Source organism: Chiloscyllium plagiosum, unplaced genomic scaffold (genome assembly GCF_037043375.1).
Source record: "Chiloscyllium plagiosum isolate Xiang-an unplaced genomic scaffold, Cpla_swu_hap1 HiC_scaffold_4, whole genome shotgun sequence".
NCBI classification, from domain to species: domain Eukaryota; kingdom Metazoa; phylum Chordata; class Chondrichthyes; order Orectolobiformes; family Hemiscylliidae; genus Chiloscyllium; species Chiloscyllium plagiosum.
This window is the reverse complement of record NW_028270142.1, coordinates 147,459,817-147,485,280: the sequence shown is the minus strand read 5'-3', so window position 1 is coordinate 147,485,280 and position 25,464 is coordinate 147,459,817. Positions and strand designations below refer to the sequence as shown.

The following is a 25,464-nucleotide window of genomic DNA, read 5'->3' as shown; positions in this document are numbered from 1 at the left end:
TAACAAACACGACGTAAAGGAGCAGAGGAAGCTGGGTGTATATGTCATAGAACATAGAAGGCGGGAGTACAAGTGGAGAGTGCAATTAATAAAGCAGGCAGTGTCCTCGGCTTTATTAATAGGCAATAGAGTATTAGAGGGAGGAGTTGATGTTGAACTTGTATAAGACCTCAGCTGGAGTATTGTGTACATTTGTGGGCACCACATTCTAGGAAAGATGTGGATGTACTGGAGAGAGTGTAGAAGCGATTTACAGGTATGGTTTCAGGAAGGAGACACTTTAGCGAGGAGGATAGAGTGAAGAAGGTGGGATTGGTCCTGTCAGAGAGAACACTGAGAAGACACTGGTTAGAGGGTTTCCAAATCGTGAACGGGTTGGACAGAGTGCAGAGGGAGCAGCTGTTCCCTCACAGTCAATGGATCACGAGCCGGAGTTTATAGACGGAGTGTTGTAGGGACAGCGGACGGGTAGTTGAATTGAATCAGCGTGCAGGATTATAGGAGGAGGCAGCAGGTTTGTTGGGCCGAAGGGCCTGTTTCCACACTGCAGGGATTCTAATCTCACCCCTTGCTCAGAGCCAGTATAGGTTGGTGGGCCGAATGGCCTCCTTCTCAGTGATTCCAGGGCTGTGTCTCAATTCACATCGGCCTCTGTTAGAGTTACCCAGTACCAGCCCCTTCCACAGAATACACCCATCACTGATCCCCCCTCCCCCATCACTGATCCCCCCTCCCCATCACTGACCCCCCCTCCCCATCACTGACCCACCCCTCCCCCATCACTGATCCCGCTCCCCCATCACTGACCCCCGCCCCCATCACTGACCCCCCCTCCCCCATCACTGATCCCCCTCCCCCATCACTGACCCCCCTTCCCCATCACTGACCCCCCTCCCCATCACTGATCCCCCCTCCCCCATCACTGATCCCCCCTCCCCCATCACTGAACCCCCCTCCCCATCACTGAACCCCCCTCCCCCATCACTGAACCCCCCTCCCCATCACTGACCCCCCTCCCCCATCACTGACCCCCCCTCCCCCATCACTGATCCCCCTCCCCCATCACTGACCCCCCTCCCCCATCACTGACCCCCCTCCCCATCACTGACCCCCCCTCCCCATCACTGATCCCCCTCCCCCATCAATGACCCCCCTCCCCCATCACCGACCCCCCTCCCCCATCACTGACCCCCCTCCCCCATCACTGTCCCCTCTCCCCCCATCACTGAACCCCTCCCCCATCACTGTCCCCCCTCCCCCATCACTGACCCCGCCGTGACCTTTACCTGCTGGAAGTACTTGTCACAGCTGATGTACTCCTTGTCGTGAGAATCCTGTAGTTTGTTGGTTTTGATGTACTGCCACAGCGCCTGTACAATGGCCGAGCGGGTCTGAGTGTGAATTCCCAGTAAACGAGCGAGCCGAGGGTCCAGCTTAAACTGGGGGGGCTGTAAGACACCCGTCCCCAAACACACAGACTGAGACTCCAGCCTGGAGCAGACTGAGACCACCCTCACACACCACCATCACCACCCCCAGTCCGTTCCCCCATCCAGCCACCTCATCCACACCACCCAGACCATAGCCCTGCCCAGCCCAGACCACCCCCCGCCCAGCCCAGACCACCGCCCTGCCCAGCCCAGACCACCGCCCTGGCCTGCCCACCGCCCTGCCCAGCCCAATCCACCGCCCTGCCCAGCCCAGACCACCCCCTGCCCAGTCCAGACCACCCCCCTGCCCAACCCAGACCACCCCCCTGCTCAGCCCAGACCACTGCCCTGTCTAGCCCAGACCACCCCCTGTCTAGCCCAGACCACCCCCCTGCCCAGCCCAGACCACCGCCCTGCCCAGCCCAGACCACCCCCTGCCCAGTCCAGACCACCCCCCTGCTCAGCCCAGTCCACTGCCCTGCCCAGCCCAGACCACTGCCCTGCCCAGCCCAGACCACCCCCTGTCTAGCCCGGAGCCCCGCCCCCGTTAAGATGATCCAAATTCCTGGAATCTCCCACTGAAACCATTTTCCCAAACAGGTGACCACACCCGCTGGGTATATCAACTGAAAGAAATGAATTCCAAAATATTCAGTAAACAACTCTGTCTCTCCGAAAATATCTGAAGAATCCTTAAAGCAGTTTAAATCCTTCGTCTGTAAGAATATTGTGGGTCTACCCCAGCACATGGACTATAGGGGGGCAGCTCAACCCCACCTTCTCAAGGGGCAATTAGGGACAGGGCAATAAATGCTGGGCCCAGCCAGTGACACCAACATCCCAGGAAAGAACTTTTTAACAAATCCAGCTGGAAGCTCTCTCTCAGTCTCTCAAATTACCCAATAAATCCTGAAAGCTCAAATCTTACTTCTTTCAAAGACCTAAGTCAAACTGACTTTCCATCTGCACTGACACATGCTTTGAAGATTTCCCATCCCTCTCCTGTGGTCAGCATCTCCATCCCATCAGGGAGCAGGGAGACAACATTCCAGTGTATCCCTTGTGTTCAGACCCTTGGCTCACAGGAAGATATTCTTCCGTTTTTAATCTCCGCAGATCAGCCTTATTTGTTATGTGTGTGTTTGACTGGGATTAAAGGGACATTGCTTAATACTGTTAAACAGTTCTGCCTTTTGTTTAAAGCATAAGTTTTATCGATAATAAGTGAGTTATTTTGGAATTTATTAAAGATCCCTGCTAAACCTTTCCGTTATTCTGGAGAATGGTAAGAAAGCGAATCATTTCAGTCCATTTTTGGTGACTGAATTAAAATATTTACACCAATGACACCACCCCATCCAAATTGATAAAACGTCCAATCAAAAACCATCATCCCAACAGCACACCATCACAGTCTGGTGTCTGAGCCAGTCTCAGCGCCCACACTGACCCCCAATTCACTCAGGACAGAGCTCAGTCTGACTGCAACATCACTACAGCCCTCACTTTTCAATTTCAAATCACAGAATCCCTAAAATGGAAACATGCCCTTCAGCCCAACAAGTCCACACCAGACCCATTTCCCTACTCTATTACCCTACATTTAACCCTGACTAATTCACCTAACCGACACATCCCTGAACACTACGGGCAATTTAGCATGGCCAATTCACCTAACCTGCACATCTTTGGACTGTGGGAGGAAACCGGAGCACCCGGAGGAAACCCACGCAGACACGGGGGGAATGTGCACACTCCACACAGTCAGTCGCCTGAGGCTGGAATCGAACCCGGGTCTCTGGCGCTGTGAGGCAGCAGTGCTAACCACTGAATATTCCTAGCCTCTAGCCTCCTTGTGTAGCTACTGGGTTAAATGATGAGTCCAATTGGGTATCTGGTCAATGTTTGTTTTAGATTAAATTCCCTACATTGTGGAAACAGGCCCTTCAGCCCAACACCAACCCTCCAAAGAGTAACCCCCCCAGACCCGTTTCCCTCTGACTAATGAACCCAACACTATGGGCAATTTACCATGGCCAATTCACTTTAGCAGTGCCAAACACTGAATATTCCAAGCCTCTAGCCTCCTTGTGTAGCCACTGTGCTTATATGATGAGTCCAGCTGAGTTTCTGGTCAATGTTAACCTCCAGGACATTGAATATCAAGGGGCAGTGATTAAATTGTCTCTTATTGGAGGTGGTCATGACTTGGCATGTGTGTGGTGTGAGTGCTACTTGCCATTTGTCAGCCCAAGCCTGGATATTGTCCAGATCTTGTTTTATTTGAACATGGACTGCTTCAGTATCTGAGGACTCACGAATGGTGCTGAATGTTGTGCAGTCATCGGTGAACATCCCACTTCTGACCTTATGATGGAGGGAAGGTCAGTGATGAACCAGCTGAAGATGGTTGGGCCTAGGACACTACCCTGAGGAACTCCTGCAGAGATGTCCTGGAGCTAAGATGACTGACCTCCAACAACCACGACCATCTTCCTGTGTGTCAGGTATGACTCTAACCAGCAGAGAGTTTACCCCCCCCCTGCCCCCCGACATCCACTCATTCCTGTTTTGCTTGGGCTCCTCAGTCAAATGCAGCCCTGCGATCTCTCTCCTTGGTTTCTTCCCTTTATTCCTGTGTCCCCTCCTTGATATTTAGGTACACCAATCAGTGTGTTGTCCTTCAGCGTTTTGTCTATCCAATAAAATGGCTTTTTGAACTCACTTTCCAGTCTTGTTGGTCTGTTGTACTCACTGGTTTTCCAGCTCCAACTCACTGTTTTGTGACTCTCTTTCCCAAATTTAACAACAAATCTTATAAACTTTGTGTTTTCCATATTGTTAACCCAATAGCATTGTATTTCCAGAACACAGACAGGCCACTCTGCCCCTCTCCTGTGTGCTAGCTACTCTTTAGGAGCCTGTTCTCACCCCCTCATCATCACCCTCATCTGCCTCTGCCCCTTAATTCCCTCGAGTGTTTATCCAGCCTCCGCTTAAACTGGATCATTCCCTGTGGGAGCTGTTTCCACTCTCCCACTGGCTCCCCCTCTTACGCTCCCCATGCCCCCCACCCCGTGCCCACCTGGTAGTCGAGCATGAGCAGCAGCGTACACCGCACACTGACATCGCCTGGTCTCTTCACCTGGAACCCGTCTGTCTCTTGGGTGGTGGGTGTCCGGTGCCACTGCAGAAAAATCACACGCACATGTTCACCCCCTCAAATCTCCTGCTGTTCGTCCAAACAGACCCTTCTCCACCGTCTCAGCGAGACTCACTCACCATCGCTCACATGTAAGACCATGGGACACCTCCCACCACAGCAGCTTCACAGCTGATGCTGACGGTGCTCACCGTGAGCTGCTGTCTTCGTGGAGACAGATTCTCACTAACGCGGCGGGAGAGGCCCTGAGGCTACAATCCAAACGGCCCATGAAGGGGATAGCAGGGCTGAGGGGCCGAATTGCCTCAGCCTGCCTCTAATTCGTGGATGGGAAATTGGAAATCCTCTGGCATTCCTCAGGATGACCCCATCCCTGAAAATCCCATCCTCTGGGATCTGGGTCGGGGTTATATGGGGATGAGGAGGAGCGGGGGACGATACCCAGCCCCTGAGGTGGGGTGTGTCTGGAGATGGTGTCCCAGGATGCAGCATGGGGGGAGTTACCAAACTGAATCTGGCCAGGGGGCAAGGTCAGATCAGAGCTGGGGACGGTTACACAAGGAGATGTCAATCTGATAAAGGAGGAGGAGTAGACGAGGGAGAGGGGCTTTGGAGGGATGGGAAAAAAAGGGGGAGACTGTGAAAGATCAGGAGTATTATGAGGTTGTGAAAGAAATAGGTGACACCACCTCCACCAAGTGATTGTCCGGTCCGTACAAATCCTTATCCAGCTCAATAACAAGGCTCTTGAAAAATGACGAGAACTTCCTTTTCTGTTTTCCAGGCTGAAACACAAAGAATATTCTGAACAATCAAAACTACAACGGTCACAATCAAAACATGCCAAGATAATCACAGTCAGACACTGTCGGAGAATCAGTGCTGAGGGAGTGCCGCACTGTCGGAGGGTCAGTGCTGAGGGAGTGCCGCACTGTCGGAGAATCAGTGCTGAGGGAGTGCCGCACTGTCGGAGGGTCAGTGCTGAGGGAGTGCCGCACTGTCGGAGGGTCAGTGCTGAGGGAGTGGGCACTGTCGGAAGGTCAGTGTTGAGGGAGCGCCGCACTGTCGGAGGGTCAGTGCTGAGGGAGCGCCGCACTGTCGGAGGGTCAGTGTTGAGGGAGCGCCGCACTGTCGGAGGGTCAGTGCTGAGGGAGTGGGCACTGTCGGAGGGTCAGCGCTGAGGGAGCGCCGCACTGTCGGAGGGTCAGTGCTGAGGGAGCGCCGCACTGTCGGAGGGTCAGTGTTGAGGGAGCGCCGCACTGTCGGAGGGTCAGTGTTGAGGGAGCGCCGCACTGTCGGAGGGTCAGCGCTGAGGGAGCGCCGCACTGTCGGAGGGTCAGTGCTGAGGGAGCGCCGCACTGTCGGAGGGTCAGTGTTGAGGGAGCGCCGCACTGTCGGAGGGTCAGTGCTGAGGGAGTGGGCACTGTCGGAGGGTCAGCGCTGAGGGAGCGCCGCACTGTCGGAGGGTCAGCGCTGAGGGAGCGCCGCACTGTCGGAGGGTCAGTGCTGAGGGAAATTTTAACTCTTGAGGTGTACTGACCTATCACATTGTCCTAAGTTGGTGAGCGTCTGACTGAGATGAGTAGAGGTGAGTGAGGGGTGATAGGGAGGGGACAGGAGGTGAGGTGGTGGAGGAAAGGTAGGCAGGCACTCACATCCTCGAGGAGCTTTCCCTCAACGCGGAGTTCCCAGGAGGCAATGCTGCTGTCGGAGTCCTCTGTCTCACTCCGAGCTGGGTTAAAGGTGTTCGAGATGTAGAGCCGCAACTTTCGCTTTTGCTGCAAAACCAGAGTGGGAATGGTTACCGGGGAAATGGTTACCAGGGGAACAGTAACCAGGGAAATGGTTACCAGGGGAACAGTTACCGGGGGGAACATAATCAGGCGAAACGGTTACCAGGGGAACATTTACCGGGGGAACAGTTACCGGGGAAATGGTTACAGAGGGAACGGTTACTGGGAAAGCGGATACTGGGGCGTGCGGTTACCGGGGGAGCAGTTACTAGGCAAAGCGTTTAGTGGGGGAGTGGTTACCGGGGAAGCGGTTACTGGGGGAACTTTTATCAGGATAAGGGTATCCGGGTGGGGGATCAGGAACAGTTACTCAGGGGACAACTCCTAACTGTCATCCCCCCACCGCTCCCCAACCCAATCACCCCTCAACCCCCATCGTCCCTCACCCCCCATTGCCCCTCACCCCCCCATCGCCCCTCACCCCCCATCGCCCCTCACCCCCCCATCGTCCCTCACCCCCCCATCGTCCCTCACCCCCCATCCCCCCTCATCCCCCACCCTCATCGCCCCTCTCCCCCATCACCCCTCACCCCCCCACCCTATCGCCCCTCTACCCCATCGTCCCTCACCCCATTGCCCCTCACCCCCCCATCGTCCCTCACTCCCCCATCGTCCCTCACCCCCCATCCCCCCTCATCCCCCACACTCATCGCCCCTCTCCCCCATCACCCCCCCACCCTTCCCCACCCCATCGCCCTTCTACCCCATCGTCCCTCACCCCCCCACCCTTCCCCACCCCATCGCCCCTCTACCCCATCGTCCCTCACCGCCCATCGCCCCTCACCCCCCCATCGTCCCTCACCTCCCCATCACCCCTCACTCCCCCCCCCCCACATTCTCACCCTGCACCGCCCCCATTCCCCTGGCTGTACCTTGATTGGCCTTTTCAGAGCCTCCTGTATGTCCACCCTCTTCCTCATGATGGTTTGGTCAAGTTTCCTCTCGAAGGCCAGGAGGTCCATGTAGGCCTGGGATTCGGGAACCAGCTCTCGGATCTGGGCAGTGGGATAGTGGAGGGAGAGAGATATTGACAAACTCATCACCCATTCCCCAATCTTCCCACTTCCATCTCCCACTCCTTCCTACTTCAGCACCCGTCAACCCCCCTCCCCTCCACACCCACCAGCACCCACAACAGGAGGGGAGGGGATGGGAGGGGAGGGGAGGGGAAGTCAAGGCATAGACTGGGTTGAGGATGTCACTGGATTTTTCCAGACTGTGGGGTAACAAGCTCACAAAGCCACAGGGTGAAGCAGCAGGAAAAATCAAAGAATAAAGGTAAGGGAGTTGGAGATCACAGAAACTCTGTTTGATCAAATAGTTAATGAAAACAAAAACTGGTGGAAGACAATGTGGATATTTTTAGTTCATAGACATGAGCTGAATTACAACATAAAGATGGAAAACTAAAGCAGTTGTATCAAAAAACATTAACAGAAGAAGCAGCTGAATGTATCCCAGGGTGTTACTATCGTAAAAATGACCTCTTGATGAGGAAATGGAGACCATCACATATCCAGGCAGATGAGAAATGGGCAGAGGTTCATCAAGTCGTATTGCCAGTAGGGTAATGGAAAGGAGATGTTGTGGGTAGCACGTGAATTACCAGTAGGAGGTCATTTGAGAGTAAGGAAAATTCAAGCTAAAATACAAATACATGTTTATTGGCCTGGATTGTGTCTGGATGTGGTTGAATTTTGCCAGTCATGTGATATGAGGGATGTGACACGTGATAATTGGGAAACATCAGGCAGTGATTAAACCCACATCTTTAATACCCGTTGCTGCATTTGAGGAATCTTTTACAAGAGTCTTAATTGATTGTGTAGGACCTCTCCCTAAAACAAAAAGTGGGAATCAGTATCTGTTGACCATAACGGATGTGTCCACTAGAATTCCGGAGATCAATATCACAAGGAAGGGAGAAGAGTTACTCAAATCATTTACTAGTTACAGACTACCCATAGAGATACAGTCAGGTCAAGGGTCAGATTTTACATTAAAATTTCTCAAGGACGTTACAGATAGCTTAGCAACAAAAGAATTGAAATCCACAATATACCATCCAAAATCGCAGGGAGCTTTAGTAAGATGGCATCAAACTTTAAAGACCATGTTCAGATCTTACGGTTAAGACTACTCAGCTGTACTTTTTTACAATTGGGGTTATACCTAATAAATCAACCAAATTCAGTCCATTTGGAATAGTTTCTTGGCAAGAGGTAAGAGGACTACTAAAATTAACTGTGGAGAAATGGGGGCTACTAAAATTGATTGAGGAGAAATGATAGAAAGATCTATCAGGTATTTCTCCAGAAAACTGGATATTCATCAGCAGAAATATTCCATAATTGAGTGGGAGCCCTTGAGTCTGGTGTTGGTGTTTCAACATTTATATTGCCGGTCATGTATCTGAAACAATTGTATATACATCATAGATTAAAGATTTTGGAAAAAAGTTAAGGACAAAAATTCTAGACTGTTTAAATGGAGCTTATTATTGCAGCCATTCTATTTGAAAGCTGTCCATGTAGCGGGTCGAGGGATTGTAATTGCCAATGTGTTGCTGGGAGAAAGTGAGGACTGCAGATGCTGGAGATCAGAGCTGAAAATGTGTTGCTGGAAAAGCACAGCAGGTCAGGCAGCATCCAAAGAGCAGGAGAATCGACGTTTCGGGCATAAGCCCTTCTTCAGGAATGAGGAAAGTGTGTCCAGCAGGCTAAGATAAAAGGTAGGGAGGAGGGACTTGGGGGAGGGACGTTGGAAATGTGATAGGTGGAAGGAGGTCAAGGTGAGGGTGATAGGTCAGACTGGGGTGGGGGCGGAGAGGTCAGGAAGAAGATTGCAGGTTAGGAAGGCGGTGCTGAATTTGAGGGATTTGACTGAGACAAGGTGGGGGGAGGGGAAATGAGGAAACTGAAGAAGTCTGAGTTCATCCCTAGTGGTTGGAGGGTTCCTAGGTGGAAGATGAGGCGCTCTTCCTCCAACCGTCGTGTTGCTATGGTCTGGCGATGGAGGAGCCCAAGGACCTGCATATCCTTGGTGGAGTGGGAGGGGGAGTTGAAGTGTTGGGCCACAGGGTGGTTGGGTTGGTTGGTCCAGGTGTCCCAGAGGTGTTCTCTGAAACGCTCCGCAAGTAGGCGGCCTGTCTCCCCAATATAGAGGAGGCCACATCGGGTGCAGCGGATGCAATAAATGATATGTGTGGAGGTGCAGGTGAATCTGTGGCGGATATGGAAGGATCCCTTGGGGCCTTGGAGGGAAGTGAGGGGGGACGTGTAGGCGCAAGTTTTGCATTTCTTGCGGTTGCAGGGGAAGGTGCCGGGAGTGGAGGTTGGGTTGGTGGGGGGTGTGGACCTGACGAAGGAGTCACGGAGGGAGTGGTCTTTTTGGAACGCTGATCGGGGAGGGGAGGGAAATATATCCCTGGTGGTGGGGTCCGTTTGGAAGTGGCGGAAATGACGACGGATGATACGATGTATATGGAGGTTGGTGGGGTGGTAGGTGAGGACCAGTGGGGTTCTGTCCTGGTGGCGGTTGGAGGGGCGGGGCTCAAGGGCGGAGGAGTGGGAAGTGGAGGAGATGCGGTGGAGGGCATCATCGATCACGTCTGGGGGGAAATTGCGGTCTTTGAAGAAGGAGGCCATCTGGGTTGTACGGTATTGGAACTGGTCCTCCTGGGAGCAGATGTGGCGGAAACGAAGGAATTGGGAGAATGGGATGGCGTGCCCCCTGTAGAAACGACTGAACCAGGAGGTCTATTTTAGCTTTCTGCAGTCACTGGGGTCTCGAGGCTGGATGTGGAAGCTGTTGTTCCTCTCTCTGTTCCACCTAAAAGCTGGGGTCCTCCTGCTGCTGGAATCTATTTCACTGAATGTGCCTTTGCCAAGGGTGTGTTTATGGGATGTTACTGTAGTGGAACAGTTTGTTTCTAATTAGTCAACTAATTAATAGTAGTTAATGTATATATTTATTTTGTTAAGTATTTTGAGAGTTACAGTTAAGCCAATTATTTTGTCTGTAGTGTAAAAGTAAAGTGCATTTTGCTTAAAGTCAAGTCAATTGACCAATCAAATCTCGTCTGGAACACAATGCCTTCCAACTAGTTTTAAATTAAGACAAGGTTCGGGCTGAGACTATCTTCCGAATCTATTTGGAGGGGGTTTGGTCAGGGTCAGGCAGGATTCGAACCTGGGTCCCCAGACGATTTCTTGGGTCTCGGCATTAACAGGCATTACCCCAATAGCAGCCCCTCCCCATGGGAGTGGATAGGGCTCCTGGATAATAACGCCCTGGGGGTGGGGGTGGGGCTGGGGGTGGAGTTCTTTCTCTTTCCGTCCCCATCTCTGTTGAAACTCCACTTTCTCAGGACTTTACACCGGGACAGTGCAGATCCCAGTGGATTCCGTGATCCAGGTACCAGATCCCTGGTACACCTCCCTCCGGCTCACTCACCCTCTGCGGTAGGATCTTGTCTGACATCTTCCGTCTCTTGGCGCTGCAACATTTCAACAGAAACAGGAATTAAAAACACAAAGGGGGAGGGGAGCCACTCTGTAACTGAACAAGATCGTGAACATAACAGAAACCGCTGGCATCTGTGAAGAGAAAGCAGAGTTGAAAGTTCAGGTCTGAGGAAGGGTCACCCGACCAGAAACATTACCTCTGATTTCTCTCCACAGACACTGCCTGACCTGCTGAGCTTTTTCAGCAATTTCTGCTTTTGTTTCTGATTTACACCATCCACAGTTTTTTTTGTGTTACTTCTCGAGATGATAACACTCTGGAGACAATCCCAGCCGGCCACAGGCTCCTCGACACATTAATCTAAAATGTTGCTGTGTACCTGCCAGGGAACTTCACCCACCCCCACCAACCAGCCCCCCCATCACCCACCTCCCCCCCCCATCGTCCATCACCCACCCCCACCAACCAGCCCCCCATCACCCACCTCCCCCCCCATCGTCCATCACCCACCCCCACCAACCAGCCCCCCATCACCCACCTCCCCCCCCCATCATCCATCACCCACCCCCACCAACCAGCCCCCCATCACCCACCTCCCCCCCCCATCATCCATCACCCACCCCCACCAACCAGCCCCCCCATCACCCACCTCCCCCCCCCATCATCCATCACCCACCCCCACCAACCAACCCCTCATACCCACCCCCACCAACCAGCCCCCCATCACCCACCTCCCCCCCATCATCCATCACCCACCCCCACCAACCAGCCCCCATCACCCACCCCCCATCATCTATCACCCACCCCCACCAACCAGCCCCCCATCACCCACCTCCCCCCCCATCGTCCATCACCCACCCCCACTAACCAGCCCCCATCACCCACCTCCCCCCCATCATCCATCACCCACCCCCACTAACCAGCCCCCATCACCCACACCCCATCATCCATCACCCACCCCCACCAACCAGCCCCCCCATCACCCACCTCCCCCCCCATCATCCATCACCCACCCCACCAACCAGCCCCCATCACCCACCCCCCATCATCCATCACCCACCCCCACTAACCAGCCCCCCATCACTCACCTCCCCCCCCATCATCCATCACCCACCCCCACCAACCAGCCCCCCATTACCCACCTCCCCCCATCATTCATCACCCACCCCCACCAACTAACCCCTCATTCTCACCCCCACCAACCAGCCCCCATCACCCACCCCCCATCATCCATCACCCACTCCCACCAACCAGCCCCCCATTACCCACCTCCCCCATCATTCATCACCCACCCCCACCAACTAACCCCTCATACCCACCCCCACCAACCAGCCCCCATCACCCACCCCCCATCATCCATCACCCACCCCCACCAACCAGCCCCCCATTACCCACCTCCCCCATCATTCATCACCCACCCCCACCAACTAACCCCTCATACCCACCCCCACCAACCAGCCCCCATCACCCACCCCCCATCATCCATCACCCACCCCCACCAACCAGCCCCCCATTACCCACCTCCCCCCATCATTCATCACCCACCCCCACCAACCAACCCCTCGTACCCACCCCCACTAACCAGCCCCCATCACCCATCCCCCATCATCCATCACCCACTCCCACCAACCAGCCCCCAACACCCACCTCCCTCCCATCATTCATCACCCACCCCCACCAACCAGCCCCCATCACCCACCCCACCAACCAGCCCCCCATCACCCACCTCCCCCCCATCATTCATCACCCACCCCCACCAACCAGCCCCCCATCACCCACCTCCCCCCATCATCCATCACCCAGCCCCACCAACCAGCCCCCATCACCCACCTCCCCCCCATCATTCATCACCCACCCCCACCAACCAGCCCCCATCACCCACCCCCACCAACCAGCCCCCCATCACCCACCCCCCCATCATCCATCACCCACCCCCACCAACCAGCCCCCATCACCCACCTCCCCACCATCATTCATCACCCACCCCCACCAACCAGCCCCCCCATCACTGATAGACAAGTCCCCTGGGCCTGATGGGATATATCCTAGGATTATGTGAGAAGCAAGAGAGGAAATTGCAGTACTGTTGGCAATGATCTTTTCATCTTCACTGTCAACAGGGGTGGTACCAGGGGACTGGAGAGTGGCGAATGTTGTGCCCCTGTTCAAAAAAGGGAATAGGGATAACCCCGGGAATTACAGGCCAGTTAGTCTTACTTCGGTGGTAGGCAAAGTAATGGAAAGGGTACTGAGGGATAGGATTTATGAGTATCTGGAAAGACACTGCTTGATTAGGGACAGCTAGCACGGATATGTGAGGGGTAGGTCTTGCCTTACAAGTCTGATTGAATTCTTTGAGGAGGTGACCAAGCATGTGGATGAGGGTAGAGCAGTGGATGTAGTATACATGGATTTTAGTAAGGCATTTGATAAGGTTCCCCATGGTAGGCTTATGCAGAAAGTCAGGAGGCATGGGATAGAGGGAAATTTGGCCAAGTGGATAGAAAACTGGCTAACCGGTTGAAGTCAGGGAGTGGTGGTAGATGGTAAATATTCAGCCTGGAGCCCAGTTACAAGTGGAGTTCCGCAGGGATCAGTTCTGGGTCCTCTGCTGTTCGTAATTTTTATTAATGACTTGGATGAGGGAATCGAAGGATGGGTCAGTAAATTTGCAGATGATACGAAGATTGGTGGAGTTGTGGATAGTGAGAGGGCTCTTGTCGGTTGCAAAGGGACTTGGATATGATGCAGAGCTGGGCTGAGGAGTGGCAGATGGAGTTCAACCCCGCCAAGTGTGAGGTTGTCCATTTTGGAAAGACAAATAAGATTGCGGAATACAGGGTTAAAGGTAGGGTTCTTAGTCAGGTGGAGGAACAGAGGGATCTTGGGGTCTATGTTCATAGGTCTTTGAAAGTTGCCACTCAGGTGGATAGAGCTTGTAAGAAGGCCTATGGTGTATTAGCGTTCATTAGCAGAGGGATTGAATTCAAGAGTCGTGAGGTGATGTTGCAACTGTACAGGACCTTGGTTAGGCCACATTTGGAGTACTGTGTGCAGTTCTAGTCGCCTCACTTTAGGAAGGATGTGGAAGCTTTGGAGAGGGTGCAGAGAAGATTTACCAGGATGTTGCCTGGAATGGAGAATAGGTCGTATGAGGATAGGTTGAGAGTGCTAGGCCTTTTCTCATTGGAACGGAGAAGGATGAGGGGTGACTTGATAGAGGTTTATAAGATGATCAGAGGAATAGATAGAGTAGACAGTCAGAAACTTTTCCCCCGGGTACAACAGAGTGTTACAAAGGGACATAAATTTAAGGTGAAGGGTGGAAGGTATAGGGGAGATGTCAGGGGTGGGTTCTTTACCCAGAGAGTGGTGGGGGCATGGAATGCGCTGCCTGTGGGAGTGGCAGAGTCAGAATCATTGGCGAACTTTAAGTGGCAATTGGATAGGTACATGGATGGGTGCTTAAGCTAGGACAAATGTTCGGCACAACATCGTGGGCCGAAGGGCCTGTTCTGTGCTGTATTGTTCTATGTTCTATGTTCTATCACCCACCTCCCCCCATCATTCATCACCCACCCCCACCAACCAGCCCCCCATCGCCCACCCACCCCCATCATTCATCACCCACCCCCACCAACCAGCTCCCCATCACCCACCCACCCCCATCATTCATCACCCACCCCCACCAACCAGACCCCATCACCCACCCACCCCCCATCATTCATCACCCACCCCCACCAACCAGCCCATCACCCACCCACCCTCCATCATTCATCACCCACCCCCACCAACCACCCCCATCACCCACCCCCACATCATTCATCACCCAACCCCCATCATTCATCAACCACCCCTATCACCGACCACCCCATCATCCATCCCCCATCACCCACCCCATCATCCATCACCCACCCCCACCAACCAGCCCCCCCATCACCCACACCCCATCATCCATCACCCATCCCCATCACTCACCCCATCATCCATCACCCACCCTCACATCACCCATTCCCCCATCATTCATCACCCACCCCCACCAACCAGCCCCCCATCACCCCCCCATCATTCATCACCCACCCCCACCAACCAGCCCCCCATCACCCACCTCCCCCCATCATCCATCACTCACCCCATCATCCATCACCCACCCCCACCAACCGTCCCCCCATCACCCACCCCCCATCATCCATCACCCACCCCCACATCACCCATTCCCCATCACCCACCCCCATCATCCATCACCCACCCAATCACCAACCCCATCACCCACCCCCATCCCCCATCACCCACCCCCATCACCACCCCCACATCACCCACCCACCCATCACCCACCCCCATCACCCATCACCAACCCCATCACCCATCACCTACCCCCAGAACCCCATCACCCACCCCATCATCCATCACTCATCCCCCCATCACCCACCCCCATATCACCCACCCCCATCATCCATTACCCACCCCCACAAACCAACCCATCATCCATCACCCACCCCTCCAACCAACACCCCCATCACCCATCCCCCCTTCATCCATCACCCACCCATCACCCACCCAATCACCAACCCCATCACCCACCCCATCCCCCATCACCCACCCCATCACAACCCCCCCCATCACCCACCCACCCATCACCCACCCCCATCATCCATCACCCATCCCCCCATCACCCACCCCCATATCACCCACCCCCATCACCCATCCCCCCAATACCCACCCCATCATCCATCACCCACCCCCCATCACCCACCCCATCATCCAGCACCCATCCCCATATCACCCACCCCATCACCACTTCCATATCACCCACCCCCATCATCCATCATGCAACCCCACATCACCCATCCCCCCATCACCCACTTCCATATCACCCACCCCCATTATCCATCACTCAGCCCACCATCATCCGTCACCCACTTCCATCACCCATCACCCACCCCAACATCCATCACCTACCCCCATCATCCATTACCCAACCCCCATCAACCATCACCCAGCCCATTCATCCATCACCCACCCCCCATCATCCATCACCCACCCCCCATCATCCATCACCCACTCCCCATCAACCATCCCCCACTCCCCATCACCCATCCCCATCATCCATTACCCACCCCATCACCCATCTCCATCATCCATTACCCACTCCCCATCAGCCATCACCCACCCCCATCACCCAGACCCCATCATCCATCACCCACCCCAACATCCATTACCCAGCCTCCATCACCCTCTTCCATATCACCCACCCCGCATCACCCACCCCATCATCCATCACCCACCCCCATTACCCACCCCACCATCATCCATGACCCACCCCCCAACACCCACCCCCATCACCCACCCCATCATCCATCACCCACCCCCCCAACATCCATCACCCACCCCCAACATCCATCATCCACTCCCCATCATCCATCACCCACCCCCATCATCCATTACCCAACCCCATCACCCACCCCACCATCATCCATCACCCTACCCTCTCAACACCCACCCCCAACATCCATCACCTACCCCATCACCCACCCCATCACCAACTTCCATATCACCCACTCCCCATCACCCACCCCATCATCCATCACCCACTCCCATCACCCACCCCAACATCATCCATCACCCAGCCCCCCATCACCCACCCCCATCATCCACCCCCATCATCCATCACCCACTCCCATCACCCACCCCACCATCATCCATCACCCAGCCCCCCATCACCCACCCCCATCATCCAGCCCCCATCATCCATCACCCACTCCCATCACCCACCCCACCATCATCCATCACCCAGCCCCCCATCACCCACCCCTATCATCCACCCCCCATCATCCATCACCCACTCCCCATCACCCATCCCCTATCATCCATCACCCACCCCATCACCCATCTCCATCATCCATTACCCACTCCCCATCAGCCATCACCCACCCCCATCACCCAGACCCCATCATCCATCACCCACCCCAACATCCATTACCCACCCTCCATCACCCACTTCCATATCACCCAACCCACATCACCCACCCCATCATCCATCACCCACCCCCATTACCCACCCCATCATCATCCATGACCCACCCCCCAACACCCACCCCATTACCCACCCCATCATCATCCATCACCCACCCCCCCAACACCCACCCCATCACCCACCCCATCATCCATCACCCATCACCCACCCCATCATCCATCATCCATTACCCAACTCCATCACCCACCCCACCATCATTCATCACCCACCCCTCTCAACACCCACCCCCAACATCCATCACCTACCCCATCACCCACCCCATCACCAACTTCCATATCACCCAACCCCATCACCCACCCCATCATCCATCCACCCACTCCCATCACCCACCCCACCATCATCCATCACCCAGCCCCCCATCACCCACTCCCATCACCCACCCCACCATTATCCATCACCCACCCCCCCATCACCCACCCCCATCACCCACCCCATCATCCATCACCCACCCCACCATTATCCATCACCCACCCCCCCAACACCCACCCCCATCACCCACCCCATCATCTATCACCCACCCCATCACTCACCCCCCATCATCCATCACCCACCCCCCATCATCCATTACCCAACCCCCAACACCCACCCCACCATCATCCATCACCCACCCCTCTCAACACCCACCCCCATCTCCATCACGCACCCCATCACCCACCCCCCAACATCCATCACCCACCACCCATCACCCACCCCCCATCATCCATCAACCACCCCCATCACCCACTCCATCATCCAGCACCCAGCCCCCATCACCCACCCCATCATCCATCACCCACCTCCATCACCCACCCCCAACATCCATCACCGACCCCCATCATCCATTACACAATCCCCCATCATCCATCACCCACCCCATCATCCATCACCCACCCCCACCCCCATCACCCACCCCCATCACCGACGCCCCATCATCTATCACCCACCCCCCATCACCCACCCCCATCATCCATCATCCACCCCCATTATCCATCCTCCACCCCCCATCACCCACCCCATCATCCATCACCCACCCCCATTATCCATCATCCACCCCCATCATCCATTACCCAACCCCCAACACCCACCCCACCATCATCCATCACCCACCCCTCTCAACACCCACCCCCATCTCCATCACGCACCCCATCACCCACCCCCCACCACCCATCACCCACCCCCATCACCCACTCCATCATCCAGCACCCAGCCCCCATCACCCACCCCATCATCCATCACCCACCCCCATCAACCACCCCCAACATCCATCACCCACCCCCACCATCCACTACCCAACCCCCATCACCCACTCCCATCACCCACACCCACCCCATCACCCACTCCCCCATCATTCAATCCCCATCATCCATCACCCACCCCCCAACACCCACTCCCATCATCCACCCCCATCATCCATCACTCCCCCATCACCCACCCCCCAACGTCCATCATCCACACCCCATCACCCACCCCACCATCCATTATCCAACCCCCATCATCCACTCCCAATACCCACCCCCACCCCATCACCCACACCCCCATCATCTAATCCCCATCATCCATCACCCACCCCCATCACCCATTACCCACCCCATCATCCATCACCCACCCCCCATTATCCATCATCCACCCTCATCACCCACCCCATCATCCATTACCCAACCCCCATCACCCACCCCCATCACCCACACCCACCCGCCTCACCCACACCCATCATCCATCACCCATACCCATCACCCACCTCACCATCATCCATCACCCACCTCCATCATCCATTACCCAACCCCCATCATCCATTACCCACCCCCATCACCCACCCCAGCATCATCCATCACCCACCCCCATGACCCACCCCCCAACATCCATCATCGACCCCCCATCATCCATTACCCAACCCCACATCATCCATCACCCACCCCCATCACCCACCCCCCATCATCCATCACCCACCCCATCATCCATCACCCACCCCCCATTATCCATCACCCACCCCCATCACCCACCCCTCTCTTCGCTCCCCTCACTACACACTCTATGGCTGAACACTCACTCACTCGATGACCGTGTTTCCCATCGGGATTCTCTTACACTGAACGGTTTAAACCCCCATTGGGGGCAGAAACACCTCAATCTGTAGTGGGTCACCCCCCAGTCACCACGCCCCTGCCTCTCCCTACACCTCCCCCCCGACACCCCCCTCACACTCCCCTACACCTCCCAGCACTCCCCCGCACGCTCTCCCCTACACCCCCACTCCCACCCAAACCTCACCCCACACCCCCCCAAGCCCCCACACCCGCTACCCCCCCCACCCCCCATCTCCTACTCTGTCTCGGTGACTCCCTCCCCTTTGCCCCTTTCCCTGAGGCTGATCTAACCCCCTCCCCACCCCCACTGTGATACCCCAAGACTTCACTGCCCCCTCCCACTTATGCCCCACCACATTATGCCCCCCCAGCAATACCCCTCAGCAATGCCCCCCATGGTGATGCCCCCCTTGGTGATGCCCCTCTTGGCGATGCCCGCCTTGCTGATGCCCCCATGGCGATGCCCCCCGGAAATGCCCCTTGGTGATGCCCCCCTTGGCGATGCCCCCCTTGGCGATGCCCCCCTGGCGATGCCCGTCGGCAATGGCCCCCTTGGCGATGGCCCCCTTGGCAATGCCCCCATTGGTGATGCCCTCTTTGCGATGCCCCCGTGGTGATGCCCCCCTGACGATGCCCCTCGATGATGCCCCCCTTGGCAATGCCCCCCTTGTTGATGCCCCCCTGGCGATGGCCCCCTTGGCGATGGCCCCCTTGGCGATGGCCCCCTTGGCGATGCCCCCATTGGTGATGCCCTCTTTGCGATGCCCCCGTGGTGATGCCCCCCTGACGATGCCCCTCGATGATGCCCCCCTTGGCAATGCCCCCCTTGTTGATGCCCCCCTTGGCGATGCCCCCTGGCAATGCCCCTACCTGCGGGTCCGGCTCTGTACCACCTGCTGCACGGGTTGGGGAGCTGAGCGTTTGCGGGTCTGGTCGAGTACGGGCTGTGGGATCCCTGGGCGAACCGTGGGGCTGCCCCCATATGGGGAGCCGGGGGGTCCCATGGCTGATCCTTGGGGTGCCATCCTGGCACCCGCTGGCACCCCAGGGCGCTGCAGGGAAAAACAAAACAACATTCACCAGCCGGAACAATCTGGAACCTGGGCCGAGCCTCGGTGCGGGGGGGAGGGGGAGCAGAGTGAGCTAACAGAGGGCATTCTCCTCTGACACTGACCCCAGCCTCAGGCCAAACAACAACAACTAGCTGCATTTATTCAGCATCGTCACCACACCCGATATAGCTTCACAACAGTGTCACCATGAAGCAGATATCAGAACCGACTCAGTCAGACAGTGAGGCTTTAAGCAGAATCTTAAAGGAGGCAGGAGATGGGGAGAGTCATAGAGATGTACAGCACAGAAACAGACCCTTCGGTCCAACCTGTCCATGCCGACCAGATATCCCAACCTAATCTAATCCCTTTTGCCAGCACTTGGCCCATATCCCTCTAAACTCTTCCTATTCATATACCCGTCCAGATGCCATTTAAATGTTGAGGAGTGTGATGCTGGAAACGCACAGCAGGTCAAACAACATCCAAGGAGCAGGAGAGTTGATGTTTCGGGCAAAAGCCCTTCATCAGGAATGAGGAGGTTAAATGTTGTAATTGTACCAACCACCACCACTTCCTCTGGCAGCTCATTCCATACACATACTACCCTCTGTGTGAAAAAGTTGTCCCTTAGGTCTCTATTATATCTTACCCCTCTCACCCTAAACCTATGCCCTCTAGTTCTGGACTCCCCGAACCCAGGGAAAAGACTTTGTCTATTTATTCTATCCATGCCCCTCATAATTTTGTAAACCTCTATAAGGTCACCCCTCAGCCTCCGACGCTCCAGGGAAAACAGCCCCAGCCCATTCAACCTCTCCCTGTAGCTCAAATCCTCCAAACCTGGGAACATCCTTGTAAATCTTTTCTGAACCCTTTCAAGTTTCACAACATCTTTCCGATAGGAAGGAGACCAGAATTGCTTGCAATATTCCAACAGTGGCCTAACCAATGTCCTGTACAGCCACAACATGACCTTCCAACTCCTGTACTCAATACTCTGACCAATAAAGGAAAGCATACCAAACACCTTCTTCACTATCCTATCTACCTGCGACTCCACTTTCAAGGAGCTATGAACCTGCACTCCAAGGTCTCTGTTCAGCAACACTCCCTAGGACCTTACCATTAAGTGTCTAAGTCCTGCTAAGATTTGCTTTCCCAAAATGCAGCACCTCGCATTTATCTGAATTAAACTCCATCTGCCACTTCTCAGCCCATTGGTTCCATTCTGAGGAGAGGCAGAGACTGAGAGAGAGAGAGAGTGAGAGAGAGAGAGAGAGACAGAGACACAGAGATGGAGGGAGAGAAAGATAGAGACAGATAGAGACACATAGAGAGAGGTAGAGACAGAGATGGAGAGAGACAGAGAGAGTGAGAGAGAGAGATGGAGAGAGTGAGAGATGGAGACAGAGAGATAGAGAGACCGAGATTGAAAGAAACAGAGAGAGAGAGAGAGAGAGAGATGAGAGACAAACAGATAGAGAAAGTGAGATTCACCAAGAGGTTTATGGAGAAAAATAAAATGGGTCCCCAAAACTCTGTCAATATTGAGAAGATGGTAAAGGAAGGAGTTGGGCTGATTAGGAACGAAGCAGGAGATTTAATTATTTTCATATCAGTCTGTTCAGTGATGTTCTGGAGTGGGTGGGAGCTGAACCTGCCCCTCCTGGCCTACAGGAATGGACAGTACCAGTGCCCCAGAAGAGGCTGCACAGAGGAGGCTGAGCCTGTGGAGGATCAGAGAATAGCAAACATTGCAGCCTGGTTCAAGAAAGGCCCTTAAGCATTCCCAGCAATTACTGCCCTGTCAGTGCTCCTTCAGTGTGGGAAAACTTCCAGAAACTATTATTCAGGATAGAAGGACTATCAGTGCAGGTTCATAACTCCTTGAAAGTGGACTCTCAGGTAGATAGGAGAGTGAAGAAGGCGTTTGGTATGGATTTCTTCAGGAATCAATGTGTTTAAAGACCTGACCGGAATATTGTGAAGAGGTAACAGGAAGATTCAATGAGGGTATCAATTGATGGCAATAGATTGGGAAAGGGGGAGGAGCAAAGAGGCCTGTTACACCAATCACTGACAGTGACCGTGCAGGTACAGCAGACAGGGAGGAATGTGTTGGCCTTCATCGCCAGAGGTTTCGAGTACAGGAGCAGGGATGTCTTGCTGCTGTTGAACAGGGCCTTGGTGAGACCACACCTGGGGTACTGTGTGCAGATTTACTCTCCTTCTCTGGGGAAGGATGTTCTGGTGAGTGTAACAAAGCTTTACCAGACTGACTGGCAGGATTGAGGAGGGACTGGGTCAGCTGGGATTATATTCACCAGAGTTTGGAAGAATGAGGGAGGAAACCTTTCATATTCTAACCAGACAAGGCAGGAAGGATGTTCCCGATGACCTGGGAGTCCAGGAACGGGGGCGGTGAGGCATACGCTAAGGATACAGAGTGGGCCATTTCGGACTGAGATGGGGAGAAATGTGGAATTCTCTGTCACAGAAAGCTGTTGAGACTAAAACATTGAATATTTTCAATGAGTTAGATATAATTCTTAGGGTGAACGGGATCAAAGAATACAGGGGAGAAAGTGAGAACAGTGACTGAGTTGGATGATCAGCCACCAGTTTATAGAACAGCAGAGCAGGCTCGAAGGGCTGAATGGCCTGATGCTGTTCCTACTGAGCACATTTCTACATAACATTGTGGACATGGATTTCCAGAAGGTATTTGATATTCAGCCACACAACAGCTTTTGGCGGAAGGGTATTGGTCACAGAACTAAAGGGGACAGGAACAATGTGCATTTAAAAAAATAATTAATATTTAAAAAAATAATTTGGTTGCCAAGATGAATTGTGACATGGACAAAACAACATTGGACACGGCTAAAAGGGGGTTGGTTGAGGTGAGTCAGCGTGGATTTCTGAAGGAGAGGCCTTTTGAAATGAACCTTTCTCTCTCCCTAGAGGTCGCTGTCATGAATAAGTATTTGTTCCTCATTTCAAATGAACTTAGGAACAATTTAAAATCTATCTATATTGCTGTGGGTCTGGAGTCATGTGTAGGCCAGACCAGGTAAGGATGGCTGATTTCCCTCCAAGGGAGATGGACACTTATTTAATTCACTTCTGGCATGTGAACATTGCTCTCTGGGTCCAGCATTTATTACCCCGTCCCTAGTTGCCCCCTGAGAAGGTGGGGGTGAGCTGCCTTCTTGAACCGCTGCAGTCCGTGTGCTGTAGGTAGACCCTCGATGCCCTTAGGGAGGGGAATTCCAGGATTCTGACCCAGCCAGACTGAAGGAACAGTAATATAGTCCCAAATCAGGATGGTGAGTGGTTTGGAGGGAACCTGCAGGGGGTGGTGTTCCCACGGATCTGCTGCCCTTGTCCTTCCAGATGGAAGTGGCTGTGGGTCTGGAAGGTGCTGTGTGAGGATCTTGGGTGAATTTCGGGAATGTGTATTGTCGATAGTATTGATAGTAGCTGATAGTAACTCACTGACGTTGGTGAAGAGGGAACAGAGTTTGTTGCAAAGAAACGGAGGGTTTGAGATAGAGAAATAGTCTGAAAAGACTGGAACTTGTTTCACTGGAGCGTAGGAGGCTGAGGGGGTGACATTATTGTGGTTTACAAAATCACGAGGGCCATGGATAAGGTGAGTAGCAAGGATCCAGTGCCTCAGGTGGAAGATCTGAAAACTAGGGGCATAGTTTCTAAGGTGAGAGGGGAGAGATTTAAAATAGAGAGTGGTTCCCATGTGGAATAAACTACCAGAGAAAGTGGAAAATCCAGGTACAATTGTAATGTTTAAAATAAGGACATGAACAGGAAGGGTGTGGAGGGCTACGGGCCAGGAGCAGGCAGGTGGGACTGATTTAGTTTGGGATTATGTCCGGCACGGACTGGATGGACCGAAGGGGCTGTTTACGTGCTGGATGACTCTGTGATTTAAGAGAATCATTTACAACTTCAGTAGGAGGGAATCGCACCATTGATATAATTTAAAACAGATGGATTGGAGACTGTCGGAGGGTCAGTGCTGAGGGAGTGGGCACTGTCGGAGGGTCAGTGCTGAGGGAGTGGGCACTGTCGGAGGGTCAGTGCTGAGGGAGTGGGCTCTGTCGGAGGGTCAGTGCTGAGGGAGTGGGCACTGTCGGAGGGTCAGTGCTGAGGGAGTGGGCACTGAAGGAGGGTCAGTGCAGAGGGAGTGGGCACTGAAGGAGGGTCAGTGCTGAGGGAGTGGGCACAGTTAGAGGGTCAGTGCTGAGGGAGTGGGCACTGAAGGAGGGTCAGTGCTGAGGGAGTGGGCACTGTTAGAGGGTAGTGCTGAGGGTGCGGGCACTGTCGGAGGGTCAGTGCTGAGGGAGTGGGCACTGAAGGAGGGTCAGTGCTGAGGGTGTGGGCACTGTCGGTGGGTCAGTGCTGAGGGAGTGGGCACTGTCGGAGGGTCAGTGCTGAGGGAGTGGGCACTGTCGGAGGGTCAGTGCTGAGGGAGTGGGCACTGAAGGAGGGTCAGTGCTGAGGGAGTGGGCACTGAAGGAGGGTCAGTGCTGAGGGAGTGGGCACTGTTAGAGGGTCGGTGCTGAGGGAGTGGGCACTGTTAGAGGGTAGTGCTGAGGGTGCGGGCACTGTCGGAGGGTCAGTGCTGAGGGAGTGGGCACAGAAGGAGGGTCAGTGCTGAGGGAGTGGGCACTGCTAGAGGGTCAGTGCTGAGGGAGTGGGCACTGTCGGTGGGTCAGTGGTGAGGGAGTGGCGCACTGTCGGTGGGTCAGTGCTGAGGGAGTGGGCACTGTCGGAGGGTCAGTGCTGAGGGAGTGGGCACTGTCGGAGGGTCAGTGCTGAGAGAGTGGGCACTGTCGGAGGGTCAGTGCTGAGGGAGTGGGCACTGAAGGAGGGACAGTGCTGAGGGAGTGGGCACTGATAGAGGGTCAGTGCTGAGGGAGTGGGCACTGTCGGAGGGTCAGTGCTGAGGGAGTGCCGCACTGTCAGAGGGTGAGTGCTGAGGGAGTGCCGCACTGTCAGAGGGTCAGTGCTGAGGGAGTGCCGCACTGTCAGAGGGTCAGTGCTGAGGGAGTGCCGCACTGTCAGAGGGTCAGTGCTGAGGGAGTGCCGCACTGTCGGAGGGTCAGTGCTGAGGGAGTGCCGCACTGTTGGAGGGTCAGTGCTGAGGGAGCGGGCACTGTCGGAGGGTCAGTGCTGAGGGAGTGGGCACTGAAGGAGGGTCAGTGCTGAGGGAGTGGGCACTGTCGGAGAGTCAGTGCTGAGGGAGTGGGCACTGAAGGAGGGTCAGTGCTGAGGGAGTGGGCACTGAAGGAGGGTCAGTGCTGAGGGAGTGGGCACTGTCGGAGGGTCAGTGCTGAGGGAGTGCCGCACTGTTGGAGGGTCAGTGCTGAGGGAGTGCCGCACTTTTGGAGGGTCAGTGCTGAGGGAGTGGGCACTGTCGGAGGGTCAGTGCTGAG

General features: G+C 54.7%; 1 protein-coding gene across 1 annotated transcript in view; it reads right to left on the bottom strand.

The window, feature by feature from the left end:
* The window catches only part of smarcd3a (SWI/SNF related BAF chromatin remodeling complex subunit D3a), a 34,861-nt gene extending 14,863 nt beyond the window's left edge, over window positions 1–19,998 (bottom strand). Inside the window, exons 1-7 of the mRNA XM_087986770.1 lie at window positions 19,821–19,998; window positions 10,842–10,884; window positions 7,259–7,381; window positions 6,249–6,371; window positions 5,283–5,378; window positions 4,516–4,617; window positions 1,287–1,448 (exon numbers count right to left, since the gene is read on the bottom strand). Coding sequence (XP_087842896.1) covers window positions 1,287–1,448; window positions 4,516–4,617; window positions 5,283–5,378; window positions 6,249–6,371; window positions 7,259–7,381; window positions 10,842–10,884; window positions 19,821–19,975 — 804 coding nt within the window. The 5' untranslated portion in view covers window positions 19,976–19,998. The remainder of the gene's footprint in view (window positions 1–1,286; window positions 1,449–4,515; window positions 4,618–5,282; window positions 5,379–6,248; window positions 6,372–7,258; window positions 7,382–10,841; window positions 10,885–19,820) is intronic.
* Between the last annotated feature and the right edge of the window lie 5,466 nt (window positions 19,999–25,464).